The 18,829-nt window shown below is 37.1% G+C and overlaps 1 protein-coding gene across 1 annotated transcript in view; it reads right to left on the reverse strand.

Annotated features, from left to right (window-relative positions):
- Window positions 1-1,843: 1,843 nt before the first annotated feature.
- Window positions 1,844-18,829, reverse strand: part of CHSY3 (chondroitin sulfate synthase 3) — a 190,257-nt gene continuing 173,271 nt past the window's right edge. The window contains exon 3 of the mRNA XM_075726952.1: window positions 1,844-3,409. Coding sequence (XP_075583067.1) covers window positions 1,844-3,409 — 1,566 coding nt within the window. The remainder of the gene's footprint in view (window positions 3,410-18,829) is intronic.

The following is an 18,829-nucleotide window of genomic DNA, read 5'->3' on the forward strand; positions in this document are numbered from 1 at the left end:
ATCTGTTCTCATCTACCACAATTACTACCTTCTCCAAGGCAATGGGGATTGCCTTTTTTAAAGCATACAAAAAGCTATGGCCAGCCCTTTAATTCTGAGTTTACTCACTCCTTTTCAGGGATGCCTTTTTCCTTGCATGGTAAATCCAGAACAGAGAACTGCAGATAAGAGTCATTAACTGACCTACACACCCTCCTCATGCCTTAGGAAATTTATCAGGATATCTTCATACAAATAGACGTGTCAGTGAATTCCAATCTCTTAGTTGTTTTTTGCAAGGAAATACAGGAGGAGTCAGTTACAGTTGAAAAACATACAAACCTAAATTCAATAGTTAGTTACTTTTTCTTGCCCAGGTCTATTTGAAATCTAGCTTGAAATCAAGGGTACTGAGGTTATTAGATGTACCCACTGTATTAATTTAAGTTTGGCTGAATTCTGATGATTTCTTGGATGCCTTTGAGCTCTTACCACAGTATAACATGAAATGTTCCAAGCATGTGGTAAAAAAATGGATTGTAACAAATCGCTGTCTGAACTGAAAAGAGGAACACATTTTGAAATTACTCTCTCTCTCTCTCTCTCCATATATATAGAGGGATATACACACACGCACACACACACACACACACACACGCACATATATATCCCTATATAAACATTTCTCTAAAATACAGAATTTGATTTTATTATTTCTTATGTTGGTATAATTTTAAATACTTTACTGTGTGAATCCACAATATGACAACTTCAGGCTGTCCAGAGAGATAAATCTTAACACAGTCTTATAACCTCCACTAATATAAATATATTGGCAAGGAACTCTGACCAGCAATAGTAAAATTTGAAACTTAAATAATTATTCTACAATTATTTTAATTTTAACAACAAATTGCTACTGAGTACCAATATTCATGGAAAATGGGGAAAAAAAAAAAGATACAGCTTTAACTTCTAACACTCTGTATCAAGTGCAGCTTTATGAAAGAAATGTAGAAGAAAATTATGTATTAGAGACTTATTCTAAGAAGAGAAAGAGCAACTTATACTATGTGTTTCAAAAAAAGAATACTGTATGCCTGCATTTTATCATAAATGACCATGTTATGTCATAGTTTCTTCTTGCCTGCAAATGAAAGACGTTTGTTCACAAATCTTCTAAAGTGTACATAAGCATTTGATTAAATCCTGTTCCTTGTGAAAATAAAGTTCATTTACACTTAGAGTGAACAACAATGAGGAGTTTGTTGTTATAATAAGACATTTAAGGACCTTGGTAGCCAGTACCAGTTGTATTTGCAAGTAGCTCCCTAGCTTTTCATTTTTTTTAAAAAATAAAAGTACAATCATAGTTATTCATTTACTTTAAAAATTCTAAAGATGAAGAAAATTAGCGTTTATACATATAAGTCCTCATATAAATTATAAAACTCAAGTTTATCTTATAGAGTTCCATCCCCAGAAGAAGCATAAAGCACTTTTGTGGTACCTTCACCAGCAAATATTTATATCACATCAAATCTCAGAAATGCAACAAAGATGATACTGCATCCCAAAGCTGAAAGAGAACATTCTTCTGATGCAGTCTCTTGTGATGGATGTGCTCCATGGGATCATATGATTACTGTGACTTGACTGAATTTCAAATAAAGTAAATATGAAGGAATTCACCTCACCAGTTCAGTAGGTATAAGAAACATCAGTGAACAGCAGCCTCATCCTGTTTGAGGTCAACAGTCTTTGGAAGACAACAAGGACGGAGTTTAAAACTATGACAGCAAAATCAAATAATAATAACAGTAATGAGGTAAACTCCCCTAAAAAGGCCAAATAGGCTGAGATGTCAGGAGAGAGTTCGATTGTACCTGACACCCAAATGTTTCTGTAGCCAGAGTTCAGCAAGCTGCATGGTAGAGGCAAGCGTACTTGCTTTGGACCCTAAGCACATTTTATATTGTTTTGGATCTAAATTGGGGTCACACTGAACTGGATGAAAAATATGGACAACTCCTACTTCTTGACTTCTGAAAGCCTTCAAGCCAGATGTTATCACTTTTGTAAAGAGGTCTACATCCTCAAGTCCCCAGCCTTGAATTGAGGTATCAAATCCACCAGCAGTCAGCAGATCACTTTTGTAAATACAGGTAATTCCAAATCCATACTCCCTCCAAAATCCATTTCTTTTTGTGAAAACAAAACTACTGTCAGCTGGAGGGTTGCCTCCATATATTACTTTTGGATCATATTGGCTAAAGACGATAGGGTAGTAAACTTGTTCTCCCTGAATAGTATTATCTCTGCATCGCTGGAGGAAGTCTGGTGTGAATATCAGATCAACATCACAGAACAGCAGCAAAGTGCCATTATCAAATCGAGATGAGGCCATTTCAAGACCTAAACCTCTAGAAAACTTTCCTGCCATTGGAATCAGGGTCATATCAGCCTTAGGGTACTTAATGCTGTATTCTTTCATCAGCTCTATGTGTTTGCTGGAGTCTTGGCCTGACTCGGAACTGAAGAGAATTATTGCCAACTTCACATTTTGCCTGGGAATCAGACAAGTCTTCTCAAAGTTATCCATAAATCTTGAGAAGATGTCAAATCTTCCTGTGAGAGGGACAAGAATATGTATTTTCTTGTCACTGCGTCCCCCAGTGTCTTTGGTGCCTTGGAACGATGAGGAAAAAATCTTTAAAGAATTTGAAAGAAAAGAGGAAGATTGAGTGTCACTGCTGGTATCCTCCAGCAGGGTTCTTACATCCAGCTCCTCTGCTTCTTTGAAGAAAGGTTTGCTAAACAATTGCTGAAGGTAAGCGTGGCGTCTCACTGGAACTGTAACTTTCCTTCCTTTGTGCCTTTTGTACAAAAGCAGTAAATCCAGGATGTACTCTACTCCATGCAGAGGGTCGACCCTGCGGTAGCCATACTGTATTTCCTTGAAATCAATGAGCCTTCCTCTAGATCTAGAGTTCTCATTTATCATTTCCATGACTTGCATCACAGTGTCATCCAGTGCAGCCCGTAGGACGCTGCTCAGGCTTTGCCGGGGTGGCTGGTTCTCCACCATCGAGTAAAGAAATTTTCCTGTCAGGAACTCCCACTCGATGACTTCATCCCTTTCATGTGGCTGGAAATGATTGAAGGATGGCATCACTCCCAGTTGCTGATCTTCCTTATTTACTTCACTGTTGCTGAGCTTGCTCATGAGGGCACTTTCTCTATGGAGCTGGATGGTCCGATAGCGCAGTTCAGAAATTTTGCGACTCAGTATGTAATTGTGCAGCCTGTATTGGTAGGCTGGTCTTTTGTTTGGATGAAGTGTTATGGCTGTGTGAATTTTGCTGTTGTGAAGATCTTGAATGTAACCCTTGCGGTTGTGTTCATAGTTTTCATGGAACAATTGCTGCATCTAGGAAGAGGGAGAGAGGAAAAAAAAAAGACATTAAGTGGAAGTGCTTCTACCCTAAAAAAGGACCCACATTGGTACTGTCAATCATTACCAATTCTCATAGATCATAGCTATTTTTAAGCACAGAACTTTAAAGTATTCTTTAGAAATGATTTACACTGTTTTGGTCTCAGCTTCAGTACTGTGCCCAGTAAGCAAATACTGTCCTCTAACTAAACAGAAGGGCAGGTATCTTGGGTTTATCTTTACTTCAACTGCAAAAACTAACCAAAACACTTAACCGAAGGTCTGTAGGTAGTATTTCTGAGTTTCTACGTGCAGGCTGAATGCTGCTATGCATGAAACATTAAGTCTTCACCTACATCTAAACCCTTATTAGCACAGATCCTTACTGAAAGGTTAGCAACACTGATCATGTTTTTTAAGAGGACCTTGGATTTATGTCTATGGAGCACAATGCTGCAAGTATTTCCTACAGACATATGCAAATGGCTAGTGCTACTTAACATTCAAAAACTGAATGGACTTCATTCCAACAAAACTATTTTTTTTCCCATGCAGACAAAGAATTCAATGACTGAAATATAACCATTGGAATATGTGTGCTGGCAGGGATACATATAATAGAGTACATCAATTAAGCTATAGATCATGGTAGTATAACTCACCCTGAGTAATTTCCAATGTATTTCTGTGGCAAGAAAAGACATTCTACTTCCGTCAAATTAGGAATTGTAATATCTTCTGAATAGTAAAGAGAGAGATTTTATGGCAGAAGCACAGGTCTAGGATGTAAAGTATCTGGCCTTTATACTTTTCTGTGCTAACAGCTAAACTATGAGCAAATCGTAAAACTTTCTCTGACTCAGTTTCCTCCCTAAAACAAAACTTAGCTCATTAATAATTTAATGTGATGAATATTTATTCCTATATGGGAAGTGATATGGAGGAGTAAAATACTAACATCATAAATACATTTAAGACCCACTGCTCTTTGCTAAGCTAACACCTACTAACTCCAGAGAAACAGAATTATTTCCCATGAGTAGCAGATAAAGGAGAAGAGGCTGCTCTTTTTCATCTGCAAACAGACTGGTCTGTAATTAATACATAAGAAAAATCTGCTAATTACATAGAAAATGTTGTTCAAGGAGGTGTTGTAAGCTTGAGCTATAATCAGATTTTGAGGTGGTTATTGAAGTTTGTCTTTTATAAACTGAGGAAATCAAAAGAAGTGAGGTCTGATGACACAATGTCTCAGACTCAAAACATTTAGCTCATTTTACTGCAATTCTTTCTAGAACAGAGGTTTTTGCTACTAGAAGTAATATTAAGCATAGGCCAATAAATGTAAAATAACTCCTAGCAAAGCTAAGAACCATGACAATTATTTAAAATCCATTAGCATGTACAATAAATACACATTGTCATATTTATAAAAACAGAATTTTAATACAAAATTTCTAGAATCTTCTTCCCACTCCATTCAGACCCCAAATGACTCTGTTTGAGCAAACATAGCTACTACTATTATTAGTCACGCCAGCATTTTTGAGGCAACAGTCGTATAACATGGAGAAAAGCAACAGCTTAATTCCGAGAACTATCTTAAGCTATCTTAAATTTGCCTTTAATAACACAGATATGTCTGTTATATTAAAGTGAGTGTGAGCGTGAAAAAAAAACAGAGTTAAATTATTACTCAAATACTCCTTATTCACAGAACTCCTATCTAAAGCTGTCAGAGCACATTTGTTCTGTCTTGGGAGGTGGGTATTTTGCTTGTCATGTGAGACAAGATGAACCAGGGACATGAGGGTTTGGGAGATTTCCTTGCTATCACAGAGAACAGGAACCAACACCATCAGTACTGAGTCAGCTTCAACCAGCAGTGCTGGCAAAATCAAAATATGGCTTCCTTGAGGACAAGAGATGGACACTGGCAGGACAGGCAGATTAGTGATTAGGGAGACTGAATCATGAGAGAAAAGTGCCTGGGAAAGGGCTGGGTGAGGGTATTTGCTCTTCGGAAGAATCATTTTCCCTTCTCCCTCTGCAATTTACATTTTGAATAATGAAAAAAGATCAGCTGATCAGATGAGATTTCCATCCCTCCAGTCGTAAGTCGCACTCCTTTCCTGGCCGCTTTTATTTAAACCTATCTCCTGTTTGCTCTGCAAGGTGACTGTGCTTTTGTATTCTCCAATCCCGGAAAAAGTTCAATCCATGATTTTCACATTTAGAATTTCACACTGAAATCCCCTTATAGGAAAACAAAGAAACCAATAATGTGTAACCTTGAAAACAAAAGAAAGCAGGGAAGGCTGTTTGGTTGCTGAATGGTATCAGCACCCTTTCCCACAAACCCTGACACTCCACTCTTTCTTAAGTCCTCTAATCATGAAGAATCCCTTGAGTTTTTCTTCATCCACAGTGAAGAATGATATTTGAGTATTAGAAATACAACCATTAACTACCTTTATGCATTTAACTTACGGTACCTGAATTTTCACAGTATGTTTTATTTAAAGTAGTATAATGTATTTTATCCAAAAGATTTTTAACAGATGACAAACTATCACTGTAGAACGAAATGCTGTCTTCCTATTGTGCAAATTCTTCTGTAACACTTGACTTATTACAAGCTCAGCTTCACAGCAGATTCATTAGAAGCACTCATTTAACAGGAATATTCTATTAACATAAATACCGCATTTTTATTACATTCCAATTTCAGATGCTTTGGTTTATTAGATATGCTCCACTGAAATCATAGTGAGAGGATGTACTCCATTATACTAATGATTTTGATTTTGATAATCAACAACAGATTAACAGCAGCAATGAAAAAACATTTGAATCAACTTAGTAATACAGTATTATCACACATACAAAACTGTACTAATCCATTTTAAATGATGTTACTGAACACTTTTAATAGAACTCAATACAGAGAAAACCGTTCAGAACAAATAGACATAAACTCTTCCTGAAGATAGCAGGTTTTAATCTGTGTGCCACACAGAAATTTGTTTTCAATATTGCAGGACAAAAACATCTTTTTACAACTCAAATTATTAACATCTAGATGAAAGAAATTCAATGTGGTCCTAACTCTGCCTTGAAACTCCTAAGCAAGGTGGTCAACCCTAGGACGCAAAGGGAAAGATGATCAAGTTTCCTGGAGAACGGATCTGTTCAAGGGCCTGAACTGGTCAATGCAGTCATAAGTGATCTGGAAAAGGAGGTGATTTGGGAGGTGGCGAGATTTATCGAATATAAATTAAAATTATTCAGCACTGTAAAAGTAAACCTGCCTGCAAAAGTTCTCCTGATTTTGAATGGCTAGGTAATAAAATGGCAGATTAAATTCTGTGTAGATAAATGCAAAGCACACATGAAGAAGGCAATCCTAATTATACCTGAAGAATGTCAGACTGTGAGCAAGCTGTTAGCGCTCTGGAAAGACAACCTAGTTACCCAGTAGGCAATTCTGTGCAAATGTCATGTCAATGCTCAGTAGTGATGAAAGGAAAAGCAAATAGCACGCAGACAAGTCTAGGGTGAATCAGAAACATCATTATATGGTTGTGTCCATAGCGCACCTGAATCCTGAAGGCTGTGGGCAGGTACCTTGTCAATATCATGATGTCCCATTTGAAATCGATAACATATGAGTAGAAAGGTACTAACCAAGGCCACCAGATGATTACACATGTGGACTGTTAGATGAATAGATGACTAGGGCAAAAGGGAGTAATCCAAAGAGGGCCAACGCTGAGATTATAAAGTCAGCAGCACCATAATGGAAATGGATAGGAATAGTCACTGTCTCTTCTCACATAAAGAACTAGACACATATAATGATGCTCTCAAGATTAAAAAACAGAAAAGGAAATACTCACATAGTTCAACCACAGAACTTACTGGCACAGCAAGCTGCTGATGGTAAAATTTTGCATGGCTTCAAAGAGTGAGCCAAAAGCTTAGCAGGAGACTTCCATCATTGCTATGTTAAACACAAAGGTACACTTTCTCCACAATGTTGCTGCACTGCAGACTCCTCGAGCCTCAGCTGAGGCTGTATCACAATACGTCTTTATTGTCTTACACCCCTGCCTTGTCTTCTTCTACTGGTTACTGCAGAGACAAGATGTTTTGTCAAATGAACGTTTCGGTCCGACATGATACAACTACTTTACATTCACTGAAAGCAGTGAATGGGAGAAGTTGTCTTCAATTCAATATAATACATGGAGGCACAACATTTTATTTTTTCATATTGCATGACTTTGTGACTTTCGTGAAGAGTTTGCTGTCTTCTGAACAATTCTTACAGCACAACTAATGCAAGAGCTGGCAAGGACTTCTGCTTGCCTCTTTTCACACCAGCTGAAACTAGAAGTTGGCAAGAAGTGTGAATAATCTCATTGTGCTCTGAGGAACTCTGAACTGCAAGCAGGAATAAAAAAAATGAGGAGAAAAAAATTAGAATCGAGGCAATGCTTTATTATTGTGGCAGAGAAATACAACAGCTAATACGTAAGCACAATGTAATTTGCATTGCAAGCTCTGAAATCATTGTAATCTCTGTGATTTACTGATGTAATAAAAAAGGAAAGTTATTATTACATATACACAAAAGCCCAAACCAACCTACTTTATTATTGCAAGACTATCACATATTAAAAGACTGAATGCAAATGGTGCTTTTAAAATTAACACAATTTTTCTTTGAGCATTGTTTAAGAACAATTTCTCCCATTTAACAGAGAAGACATGGAACTTAATCCTCCATCCACTCTAGCTCTTCCTAAATCTACAGTAGTACTAAACTGTTGACCATTTTATCTAAACTGGACTTTTAATAAATTTAGAAGTAAGATGAACAGGAACTATTCCTGGTCTGTCTTTACCTTGCTCTTTATAGTTTAGCTCTCCTAAAGGTGAAGATTTATTCACTATTTCCAGTTACTCCAAGGGGAATTTCATCCATATGAAGAACACATGAAAAATCTACTGTGTTTGAGATGACACTGTTTGGCTGAACAGCAGCAAGCTGAGTACCTTAATTGAAGGATGATTTAAAAAAAAAAAATTAAAATTCAGGTAACTACCCGCACATTAGGATGTTCTCAATAATGTGTACTATAATAAAATGCAACACTAAGCTACAGGTGATCACAAGTTTCTGGACAAGAAAACAGATTTCAGCAAGTCATTCAGTATGGTGCTATGAGAAAAAGTCAGCCTGGAGAAGATAAGGATTAAGACTGGAATTATGAAATGCATATGAACTGGGTAACACAGAAGCAATAACCAGTTGCGTTTAAATGGGGAACTGTCAGTTTGGAGGGAAGTCATTACAGAAGCTTCTGAGGAACAATATCATACCTAGTGACACTGGCACAAAATCTGGGACATGCTCATGACACAAAGTTGAGGACATCAGGAAGAGAAAGAGGAGAAAAAAACCCACAAGAAGAGCCAGAGAACTTGGAGAAGCAACACTGCATAAATGCAGTTGTTATAATACTACAACACAGAAAATCCTACACCTATGGTTTTAAGAGGTAGGTGACTAAATTTCTTAGGAAAGTTGACTTTCTAAACTGGAAATAACTGATAACTAAGGAGAACGTAAGATTATTAGCAGACAGTAAGGTGACATGGACACATTACGAAGCAACAGTGTGAACCCTCCACAGAAAAGGAAAACAAGATTTTGTGCTGCATCAGTCAGAATATTTCTGAAAGACACAGCAGAATTTCACACAGTTCTGAACCTGCATCTTTAGCAAATGCATGGGACCAGCTCAATGCAAAAGAGATCTGCCAGGACTAGAAACCCTCCTATGAGAAGAGGTTAATGTTATTCGGCTTGTTTAACCTTGCAAAATGAAGGATAAGAATCATATTGTCTCTAAATACATTAAATAAATAAGAGAGAGCAATGAAAGCAAACTAGCTTTAGGTTTACCTAGGCAGGAAATTAAAGGAAAATTTCTAGCTGCCAGAAGAAGAAGGGATTAGATCAGATTTTCAATACAAGTAATGCATACAATTTAATCAGGTTATAAAAAACTAGATTGCTTGTGAGTAGGGGAATCAATGACTTGAGAGATCCATTCAATTCTTCTTAATGATGGTTTGGTTTTTAGTAAGAATTAATTACATATTATTAATTGGCAGCAGCCAACCTTCCTACAAACAGATGTTACATTGAAAATACCTAACATCCTCTTTCTATTCACAGTCCTCAGCCAACAGTAGGTCTTTATGTTTCCACTTAGTGTAACACCTAATAAACCAGCTTTATATCTGTAAAAACAATGACTGGTAATGTAACAGCTTTACAACACAACCATTTGTCTGTAGGTTATAAAGCATCTGAGTTACAATGTTGTGAAGCATTTTGCCACAAAAACAGAACAAGGATTCATGTTTCACTAAATTATTGTAAGGGATTAAAACCTGCTGCTATCTTTATATTATGCCCATCACTTTAGCATATGATGGACCCAGAATCAACGGGGAAAACTGGAGTGTAATTATAATCTATGAGTGACAGTAGAATGCCATGTATACAAGAGTTACATCTTGCTACATATTGAAAGGCATATCCGCTAATTGTTCCTAGAGAACTAAGTTTGAGCCAATACAGCCACAGAAGAAAGTGCTGAATACTATTCCATTTCACACATCATTAACAGACACATTAAATAACTTAAGCACCACAATCAAGAGTCTTCCTGCCGACATTGTCCCCAGGATGAACAAAACTTGATGTATTGATTCCAGCTCTGGTATATAGGGGTTAGTAAGTATAAAAATTACAAGTGCACACCACAAATTCAGTTAATAGTTTCTTCAGCATTAGGACTGTTCACTCAATACAAAGGGATCTAACTTCTTATTTGCAGATTAGCTAGGTATGATATGTAGTGATCAAAATAAAAAAGAGCTAATTTTTTTAGACTCTTTAAAAGTAGAACTGTGCACTAATTATTCATAACTCTTCTGCTGGCCCTCACCTTAATGAGATTAATAAATAAAGGTTAATAGCAAATGCTTTTGGACCATTTCCCCCACACCTCCTTTGTCACATTAGTCAAACCATTGGACTGAAATCAGCTCAGCACGCTGTAAGCCAAGTGATATCAAGAAAAGCTAAAATAAAACTCTCATGAAACAGTGCTGCTCTGTTAATATTAGTAGACTTCTCTGACATTGCATCTCATTATAGCTTTAAACTAAAAAACCCCACTCCAAATCCCAAAGTTTTCCTGCAATGTAGGACAGACAGTACAAGAAGGTTGTATAAAGTCATGCTGTTTTGTGTATGATTCTAGCTACCCTCCTGCTATAGGAATACTTCACCAAGCACTCAATGTAATAAAATAGAACAAATCTATTTTACAGGCAAAATAAGCATATGTTAGAAAAAGAATGGTAAATACTTGAACTTTTCTGATTTAGCCTATAGACAAACAGCACTGACACGCAAGTACAGCAGCATACATGCAAGAAAACACCAAAATGTTTTAAATTATCCTCTGCATTATCTAAGTGGAACAATTGTGGAAAAGGCTGTATTTCACAAGTCAACAGGCTTAAGGAAACTAGGCTGTCATCCTTTCAGTTTGCTCAGGTTTGGTCTGCCTGGTGTCACTAATCCCCTTCTTTGGCACAAACCAGCCTTCAGAGTAGGAGCACCGTGGGTAATGGGGAAGGGCTGAGGGACTAACACATTAGTAACAGTACCACAGTGACAAAGAACAACAGCCCCTCACTCACTGCCAATCTTCTTTCCACTGGCATGTGAAAGGGAAAAGTCTGGCTTAGGGGTTTTGATGATGCTGAAGATCTGTCTCATTCCCTATTCTGGATGAAAAAGGAGAAGTGATCATGGAGAAGGTATAGCTAATTTTCCTACCATAGCTTCAGCTTTGTGTAGTTCAGTGATCTTCAGACTTGAAGATCCTCATGTCACTGAGAGAGATCAGGAGAGGAAAGCACATCCACATTCCCATGGAGTTACACAGTGAGATGCTGACAAGTGCGCTGAGACCAGCTACATGTTTACAACACAAGGCTTAGGAGCTGAACATGCCCTCCTCAGCACTAACTGTATATATTTGCAGTCCAGCAGGTAAATCCATCTGCAGTTTTGCCATTCATTTGCGTCACTACCAAAGGTGATTTATCACAGTAGCATTGCCTGCTATTGCATCCAGGTGACAGCCCTAAGCATGCACATACTTTATATCCTTTTGAAGATCTTGGTAAGACACGTGCAATTCCTTAGGCAACAGGTCCGTGCTTTAAACTTTTCCAAATGATAAAACTGTTCTTGGGCTACCCCCCGTCAGGTGATGGGCCAATCCACCCTTATATAAACAGTATGAGGCTCCGTTCTCATGAAAAAGCCTTATATAGTAGTGATACTTTACAAGGCACAATCCTCCTTACTGGGAGATGAGCACCTCTGCAAACTACAACAGTCTGACACAATGCATTCCCTGGTATTTATGACTTCCCTTGGGAAAAAAAATCTAACTGAAGAATCTGTATGCCTATACCTTAATTAACCTGTTATCCACTACAGAATACATCTTACATTGCTCTGCAGGAGCTCGAAAGGTCTTCCTTAACTGATTTAGTTGTAAGTATCCTTACTTTTGAAGTAATTCAGCAATTCAAATGTTGAAGAGAACACTGAGAAAACGCTATTATAATTTTTGATTCATTTGAAAAAAAAAATACTAAAAAATCAAACTTCAGGGCTACAAAACCTGAGAGCTAAGTACTGAGGTAAATTGCTTCAAAGCAGAAATGTTTCTGCACCTCACTAGTTGGTCACATTTCTGGCTAAATGAAAAGTTCTAAGTGAAAGCAATTATTTGCATTTAATATTCACAGTATATTTATCATTAGAGTCTACAAAAGGGAAATGCTCTGAGGTATTATGTATCAGTGCAGTCAATTATTGGGACACAAAAGATTTTTCCTCATCGTGTCTGATTGGGTTTTAGGAGTCTTTAATAAGTATTACTATTTGAGGCTAAAATTTCAGGCTAAAATGAAAGCAAAAAATATTTTTTCAAGCTGGTTTTATTGCTTTTTACCCTCAGTTTTACTTAATGTTCTGCAGAATCCATTCTGATACAAAAGACAGCAAAACCGAACAGCCCTATGCTCCCCAAAGTCCACAGTTATTTGGAAACAGCACTTCACTTTCCATAAATGTTAAAAGAAATAATAGGAATGTCTTTACTGTAACTAGAGGATTTATCTATACAACCCATGTACCAAAAAAGTTCTCCTTTTAAGCTTAGCATCACAATTATTTATTAACAGCTAATTAATATGAACTGCTTTTGCACAGTGATAAGCATTCTACCACATTGTTCTGTCACCCCAAACACTTCTTTTCTGCCAATACATGAGTTTTGTGGACTTGTTAAGTAATGTTAATCCAGTGCAACTTGATGCAAGTTTGATCTTCAACCCTGAAGCTGATCCTGCTTGAAGAGCAAAGGGACTGGACCAGATGATCTCGAAGGTATCTTTAACTTAATGATTCTATGACCCTACAATTCTATATTAATAAGTATTCTGATATTACAAAACGTAATTTGAAGAGGAACATGTGGCAGAAATTTCTACTGTACTATCAGTATTAGGGGATCTGCACCTGGCATCCTCCAAAAGTCTTTCACATAAATATAAGCTTTGGGAGACTGGAAACACTGACAATTCAGAGTATTTTTAACTTGTTAATACATGACCTATGTTCTACGGCACATATGCAGAGGCAAACATATAGAATGATTCAAAATTTTTTGGAGAAACTCAGCCTTAAAGAGATGCTACTTCCTCTGTTCATTTGTCCTTTTTCCCCTTTATCTTACAGTTCATTTTTTTACCTACCTCTTTTCTTGGGAGTGTCTTTCTCTTCTGCAGACTTTTGGAAAGTACTTAGATACAGCAAAAAATAATCATTCTCTTGTGCTTAGTTGACACACTTCCATTTAATCAGATACCTAAGTCTTTCCTGTTTCCCCCGCCCCACCCCGGTCTAAAACTAAATACTTTATATAGTCCTGGAATTATGTACCAGGAGCCCTATGAGTACCACAACATTCCTGAAGATGAAATACATAGTCTCAACACAAAGTGTTGTACACAACCAGTTAAACAAAATGACACCAATGGCAATTTCATCAGATGAACTTCTATGCAACTTAAAAAAGCTGGCTGGTATTTTAGCAGCATGTAGTTGATGCCATGAAGAGTGCTGTGTAACATATTGTGAAGAATATATGATATTTCTTTTCTGCTCACAAGACTGTATGCACTTCTACCAGATAAATGGCAACTGAGAATACTCAGCTTAATACTGAATACTCAATAGTTACTTCTTGGTCAAAGTAGAGCTGTTGAAGTACTGCCTGAGCACAAAAATACCAAAAGCCCATGAATGTGAGAACAGAAGTTAGTAAGAAAGAAACATTTTTAAAAGTCAAAACAAAAAGTCAAAAGAGAAAGCATCACAAGAGGACAAGGATGGGATGCCAACCTATCCTGGGGAGTAGTGAGGACCAATTCACCTGCATGACCAAGCCAGAGATGGGAAGGTCAGATACACTGGAGGGAATTTCTTGATCAGAAAATGTATCTTGCCTCCCTATAGAAGAATGCAGTGCCCCAGCAGATCCTTTCTCTACTAATGAAATGCTTCTGAACGCTAAAGACAACAAGGCAGGGAACTGCACATGGGGCTTGCTTTGTCAGAAACTGTGTATTCTTTGTGCCAACAAGTGAACACTAACGGTGTGCTCCTAACACCACTGCAGCGTAAGTCTTGCCTACACCCATCTCCTCCTACTGGGAAGTTAAGCTGTACCAGGAATGCTCACACAGCTGGAATTAGGGGATTTAGCTACAGGGCACCATAAGAAATAAGCACTAGGTTCATGAAAAAGGCAGCTTTTCTAATAGCAAAGGGTTGCTAGACAGAAGATCAACCCCAAAGGGGCCTGGGACTGCTAGCCAGAGCAGTGCTGGTCCCTGGCTGAAATGCCAGGAGATTAAAATTTGCTATCCCCTGTGGACTGGAACTAAACAGAAGGGTGTTTGGTGAGTTTCTCAACACAGAGCTTTTTTAGATCTCTGATCTGAACAGATCTGCAAAAGAAGAAATATAACAGAATGCTGCATATGCCTTCGCTGTTTCTTGTCTGATTATTTCTAGAGATATTTTCTCCTCAGATATAGGCACATCTGAAAAGAAGTGTTTTCATACCTGAAAATACTCATAACTCATAATAGCAAATCAGATTAGTAATAAAAAAATAACTCAAGCACTGAAATGAGAAAAATTGTTTAAAAAGTCATTGAGGTCCTCAGGAAAAAAAATAGATTGGCTGGGAAAAAACCATGTAACTCCATCTGGATTTCAACACAATCCATAATTATGCATCTAAAACCTTATTTCTCTTGAGGCACAGGCAAGCAGCTTGTTTTCTTCTCTACTGTTCACCAACTACAATTTTCTTTTTTTTTTTAATCTTAGGAAGTTATCATTTTACTGCAAATACACTTCAGAAAACTGCTGGTTTTACCCTTTAAAGAAGCTTTTGAAGCCTTTAATTATTAGAATAAAATTCAATAAATACTTGCATAACCATTTAAGTACAAATTTATATTCCAGCACTATCAGATAATGTTGAAATGATGTATGAAGCACAGCATCCATAACTTCCATTAAGTAACACCATGAATTCTGTGTTTAAAAACTTCATCAATCAAACAAATCAACTGTCTGAATTCATTACACATTTGTTTACATTAATGCCTAAACACCTACAACAAAACCAGTATAGGAATACACTTGGCCGCAAATGTCTTTTTTTATTCACAATTAGCAATATTTCACAAAGAATTAGTTTAAGTATTTCAATTTCCCAGTCCATTAGTCTCATTTGGATAGATTTTCCACACAATATAAAGAAAGGACAAGCATTATAAAGAGACATACGTAACTGATAAACTTAAAAAGCTTAGCATAGGAGTGATACTTGGTTATATATTTAAAGATGGAGAATAAGAACTCGATCTGCAGCATCCCTTTTAAATTACACTCAACTAGGCAGCATCAGATAAAAACTCATTGCAATCTTATATGTAATATATGTTTTTAAAACTAACTAACATATAAGAACAATATAAATATGCTTCTAGGGGAAGAAAACTTTAAGAGACCTAAAAAGCTGCCTGGAAGCCTTTTGGACATCTTTGATAGCTGACTAGTTTCCTTGCTTCAAGCTGAGGCCATCATGTTTGGATTTCTGTTTTCTGGTAATAAATGTAACATACTGACAAAATCTGAGGTATCAAAAGGGATAAAGGATGACGGAAATGGCAAACTAAAAAGAGAAACAGATCAGGGCTAATGTGTACCTAGGACTTACAAGGAAGAGGATGTTGTTAATATAACAACAGGCTTTCTCATAAAAATCAGCACTTGTAGCAGGGCATTGACTTTCTGTTTAAAACTCTAAGGGCATTAAACTTACTTGATTTGCTTTGAAGCCTGTGTGTTTATTCAAACTGCCCTCAAAATCTGACATCTTGCAAAAGCTGCTGGGTGGAGTAGGTGTCCAGTTATGGACGTGATGGAGCAGAGGAGTTCTGAAAGACAGCATCCAGGGGGAAAAGAAAATGAACAAAAAAAACCCCCGAAAACCATAGCAAAATTTTCAAGCCTGGCAGAAGCTACAACCCCTTCTGTACACATTTGTCTGGATATGAGACCACAAATGTCATCCTACTTCATGTGATTTCAGTATATCTAGGTTTGACAGACAAATGACAGATGACATAAGCACTCAGCCATGACTTAATTTATTTATACACATTTATATGGAAGTGGTTTGGGAGACTTAGAGCTGTGACAAAGGGCTGTCCACAGCAGGGAATACTGCTGACTAGTAATCTTGACCTTTTTTATGTGATTGAAAAAACAGGCATAAATTTATCATTACAGCAAGCCACTGAGCAATGTCGCACTCAGGCTGCTATGTCTTCCTATCTGCATGAGATAAGAGGGAGGAAATCTTTCTTCTTCCATTTGTCTTTGGCCATGCTACAGGGTTTGCCTGCTGTGTGCAGACCTTTTTTACACTTTTAGGCTCACCTTTGGGGATGCTGGTGTGAATACAGCGTTCAGTGAGACGTGACACCTTACCACCAAGAGAAAGGAGATTTACAGAGCCCTTTTCTGCAGAGGTAAGTCTAGGTTCCCCTCTTTGCTCACTCAGCTAGTAGTGGAGCTTTGTAGTCCCATTGTGCAGAGGTCTTGTCTGCCTGGGTGCAGGGTGTATCCTTCCCTGGCAGGGGCAGGTGACCGAATTTGGCACTGGGAGCATAGCCCCAAAGATAACTGGAACTTAAACCTGCCTCCAGCCAGATTTTTCTAATGCTAGGAATATTAACTTTATAGAGCAAACATACAGTCATGCAGCTACAATAACACAGGAATAATTTACAAATAATAGATAACAAATCAGATATGTCCTTTTTACTAGGACAAAGAAACAGAAAATCAGCAAACATAAAATGGAGAAAAGGAAAAAGTTTGTGTGTGATGAATTACCTAAGGGAGTCAGGGCTTCTGAACATTACTGAAGCTCAGAACTTAGCATGAAGCTAAAAAGATTGAACATACAGATAATAAGAACATCCAAGATGACATTATAAGGGACAAGAGCACTGAGAACCCTTGCTGCTCTGGAGCAAAAGCAACTTGGTAGCTCAATAACGGCCCATTGCATGGTCTCTGCCTGAGCTCACTGCAAATATCAAGCCTACAGAATGCAGTATTAATAACTCTTCCAACAGACACATATATAGTAAAAAATGGGAATTTGACTGCTTACACATACATCACATCACGTTAACATACTGAAAACAGGATTTTCAATACCTTTGGACAACAAAACTAAAACTGGACTGGTGAAAAAAGAACTCTTTTTTTTAAACTTGGTAAGCACATCCGGGGAACACTTAAATACATTGCAAAGTCCCACTTTCATCTCTCATGTTAAGTAAGAAAACAGGAGCATCAGCAGACCTACCTCATATGGACCAAGACTCTCTATTCTATCTCTGTTGATTAAATACTCCCTTCTTACAATACAGTTAAACATAAAATTTATAGCAACCTCTACAAAATTTGGGAATGACTGAAAACTGGTTCTGGTGGCTGCTAGACCTAAAAGTGTTTCCCAGAAGTTACAACTGGAGAATTAAGGACTTAACTAGAGCACCCAAGAAGTCAGAATTCTCCCAAAGAAACAACAGGCAAAATCAGTATGGTAAGACTTTCTGTTATACTTCTCCATTCCCTTGACATAAAAGCTGCTCAGCATTCTGCATACTGATAGCCTGCATGATAGGCCAGATTTAATCTCTTTTTTCTTTAATTTTCCTACACTTGCACTACATTGAGTCATTACTCAGCTGAGGAAGTAAACAGCATGATCTCCTTATCAACCTAGTTTTCCCTTCTTGCTTTGTCAGTAAAAGAAAAAAAAAAAGTTCAAATTAAGATTTTATTTCTTATGGTGTAATCAAGGAGATTATGTATAGCTTCCTTCCAGCTGATTTTATTAACATGAAAGTTTATGATAAATTATGATCCACCCTTGAGCTAAACACCCAATTAAAATAACATAAGCATGGCAGGATGTCTGTTACAATGTTTTTCGTAGAAAAAATCCTAATTATATTGCCATTATCCTTTTCCACAGGCATAGCTGTGTTTTCTGACTAGATGGGATGAAAATACAGCATTAATTAACATGAATGTATTCTTACAACATGACTGAGAATTAGTCTTACACTAAAACCAAACAAAATCCAAGCCTACTGAGTTATATCCTTCATGGAGACTGGAGATATTGCACTGAACAGTGACTCTTCCTCCTCTCAGTACTATAAAATATCCTTAACAAGATACTTCATTGTTGGATTTCTGAATTGGGAAGCGCTGACGATTATTAAAAAGAAAAAGTCTTCCAGCTACAGAGTGGTAATTTAAAACCCATTTTATAATGCCTCATATGTCTTTATGGCTGAAAATGTTACTGGTTTTAATACACATTTGAAGATTTATGTTATGAAAAAAGTGGTATTACCCTCCTAATAGCAATTTCTAATTCAAGTCACAGAATTCAAACTAATTTTTTTTTCAGGTAGTAAAAGACATATGCATTCATTGGCTCTTCAGTAATAAACTCTACCAATTTTTTTACAAATCACAAAAGCCATGTCTAGCTTGGTGATTAACTCATTAAGGAATTCATAATCTACATGCACTCTGTTTTGTGTAACTTTATATCACATCATTCTCTT

The sequence above is a fragment of the Pelecanus crispus genome, chromosome Z (assembly GCF_030463565.1).
Source record: "Pelecanus crispus isolate bPelCri1 chromosome Z, bPelCri1.pri, whole genome shotgun sequence".
Taxonomy (NCBI): domain Eukaryota; kingdom Metazoa; phylum Chordata; class Aves; order Pelecaniformes; family Pelecanidae; genus Pelecanus; species Pelecanus crispus.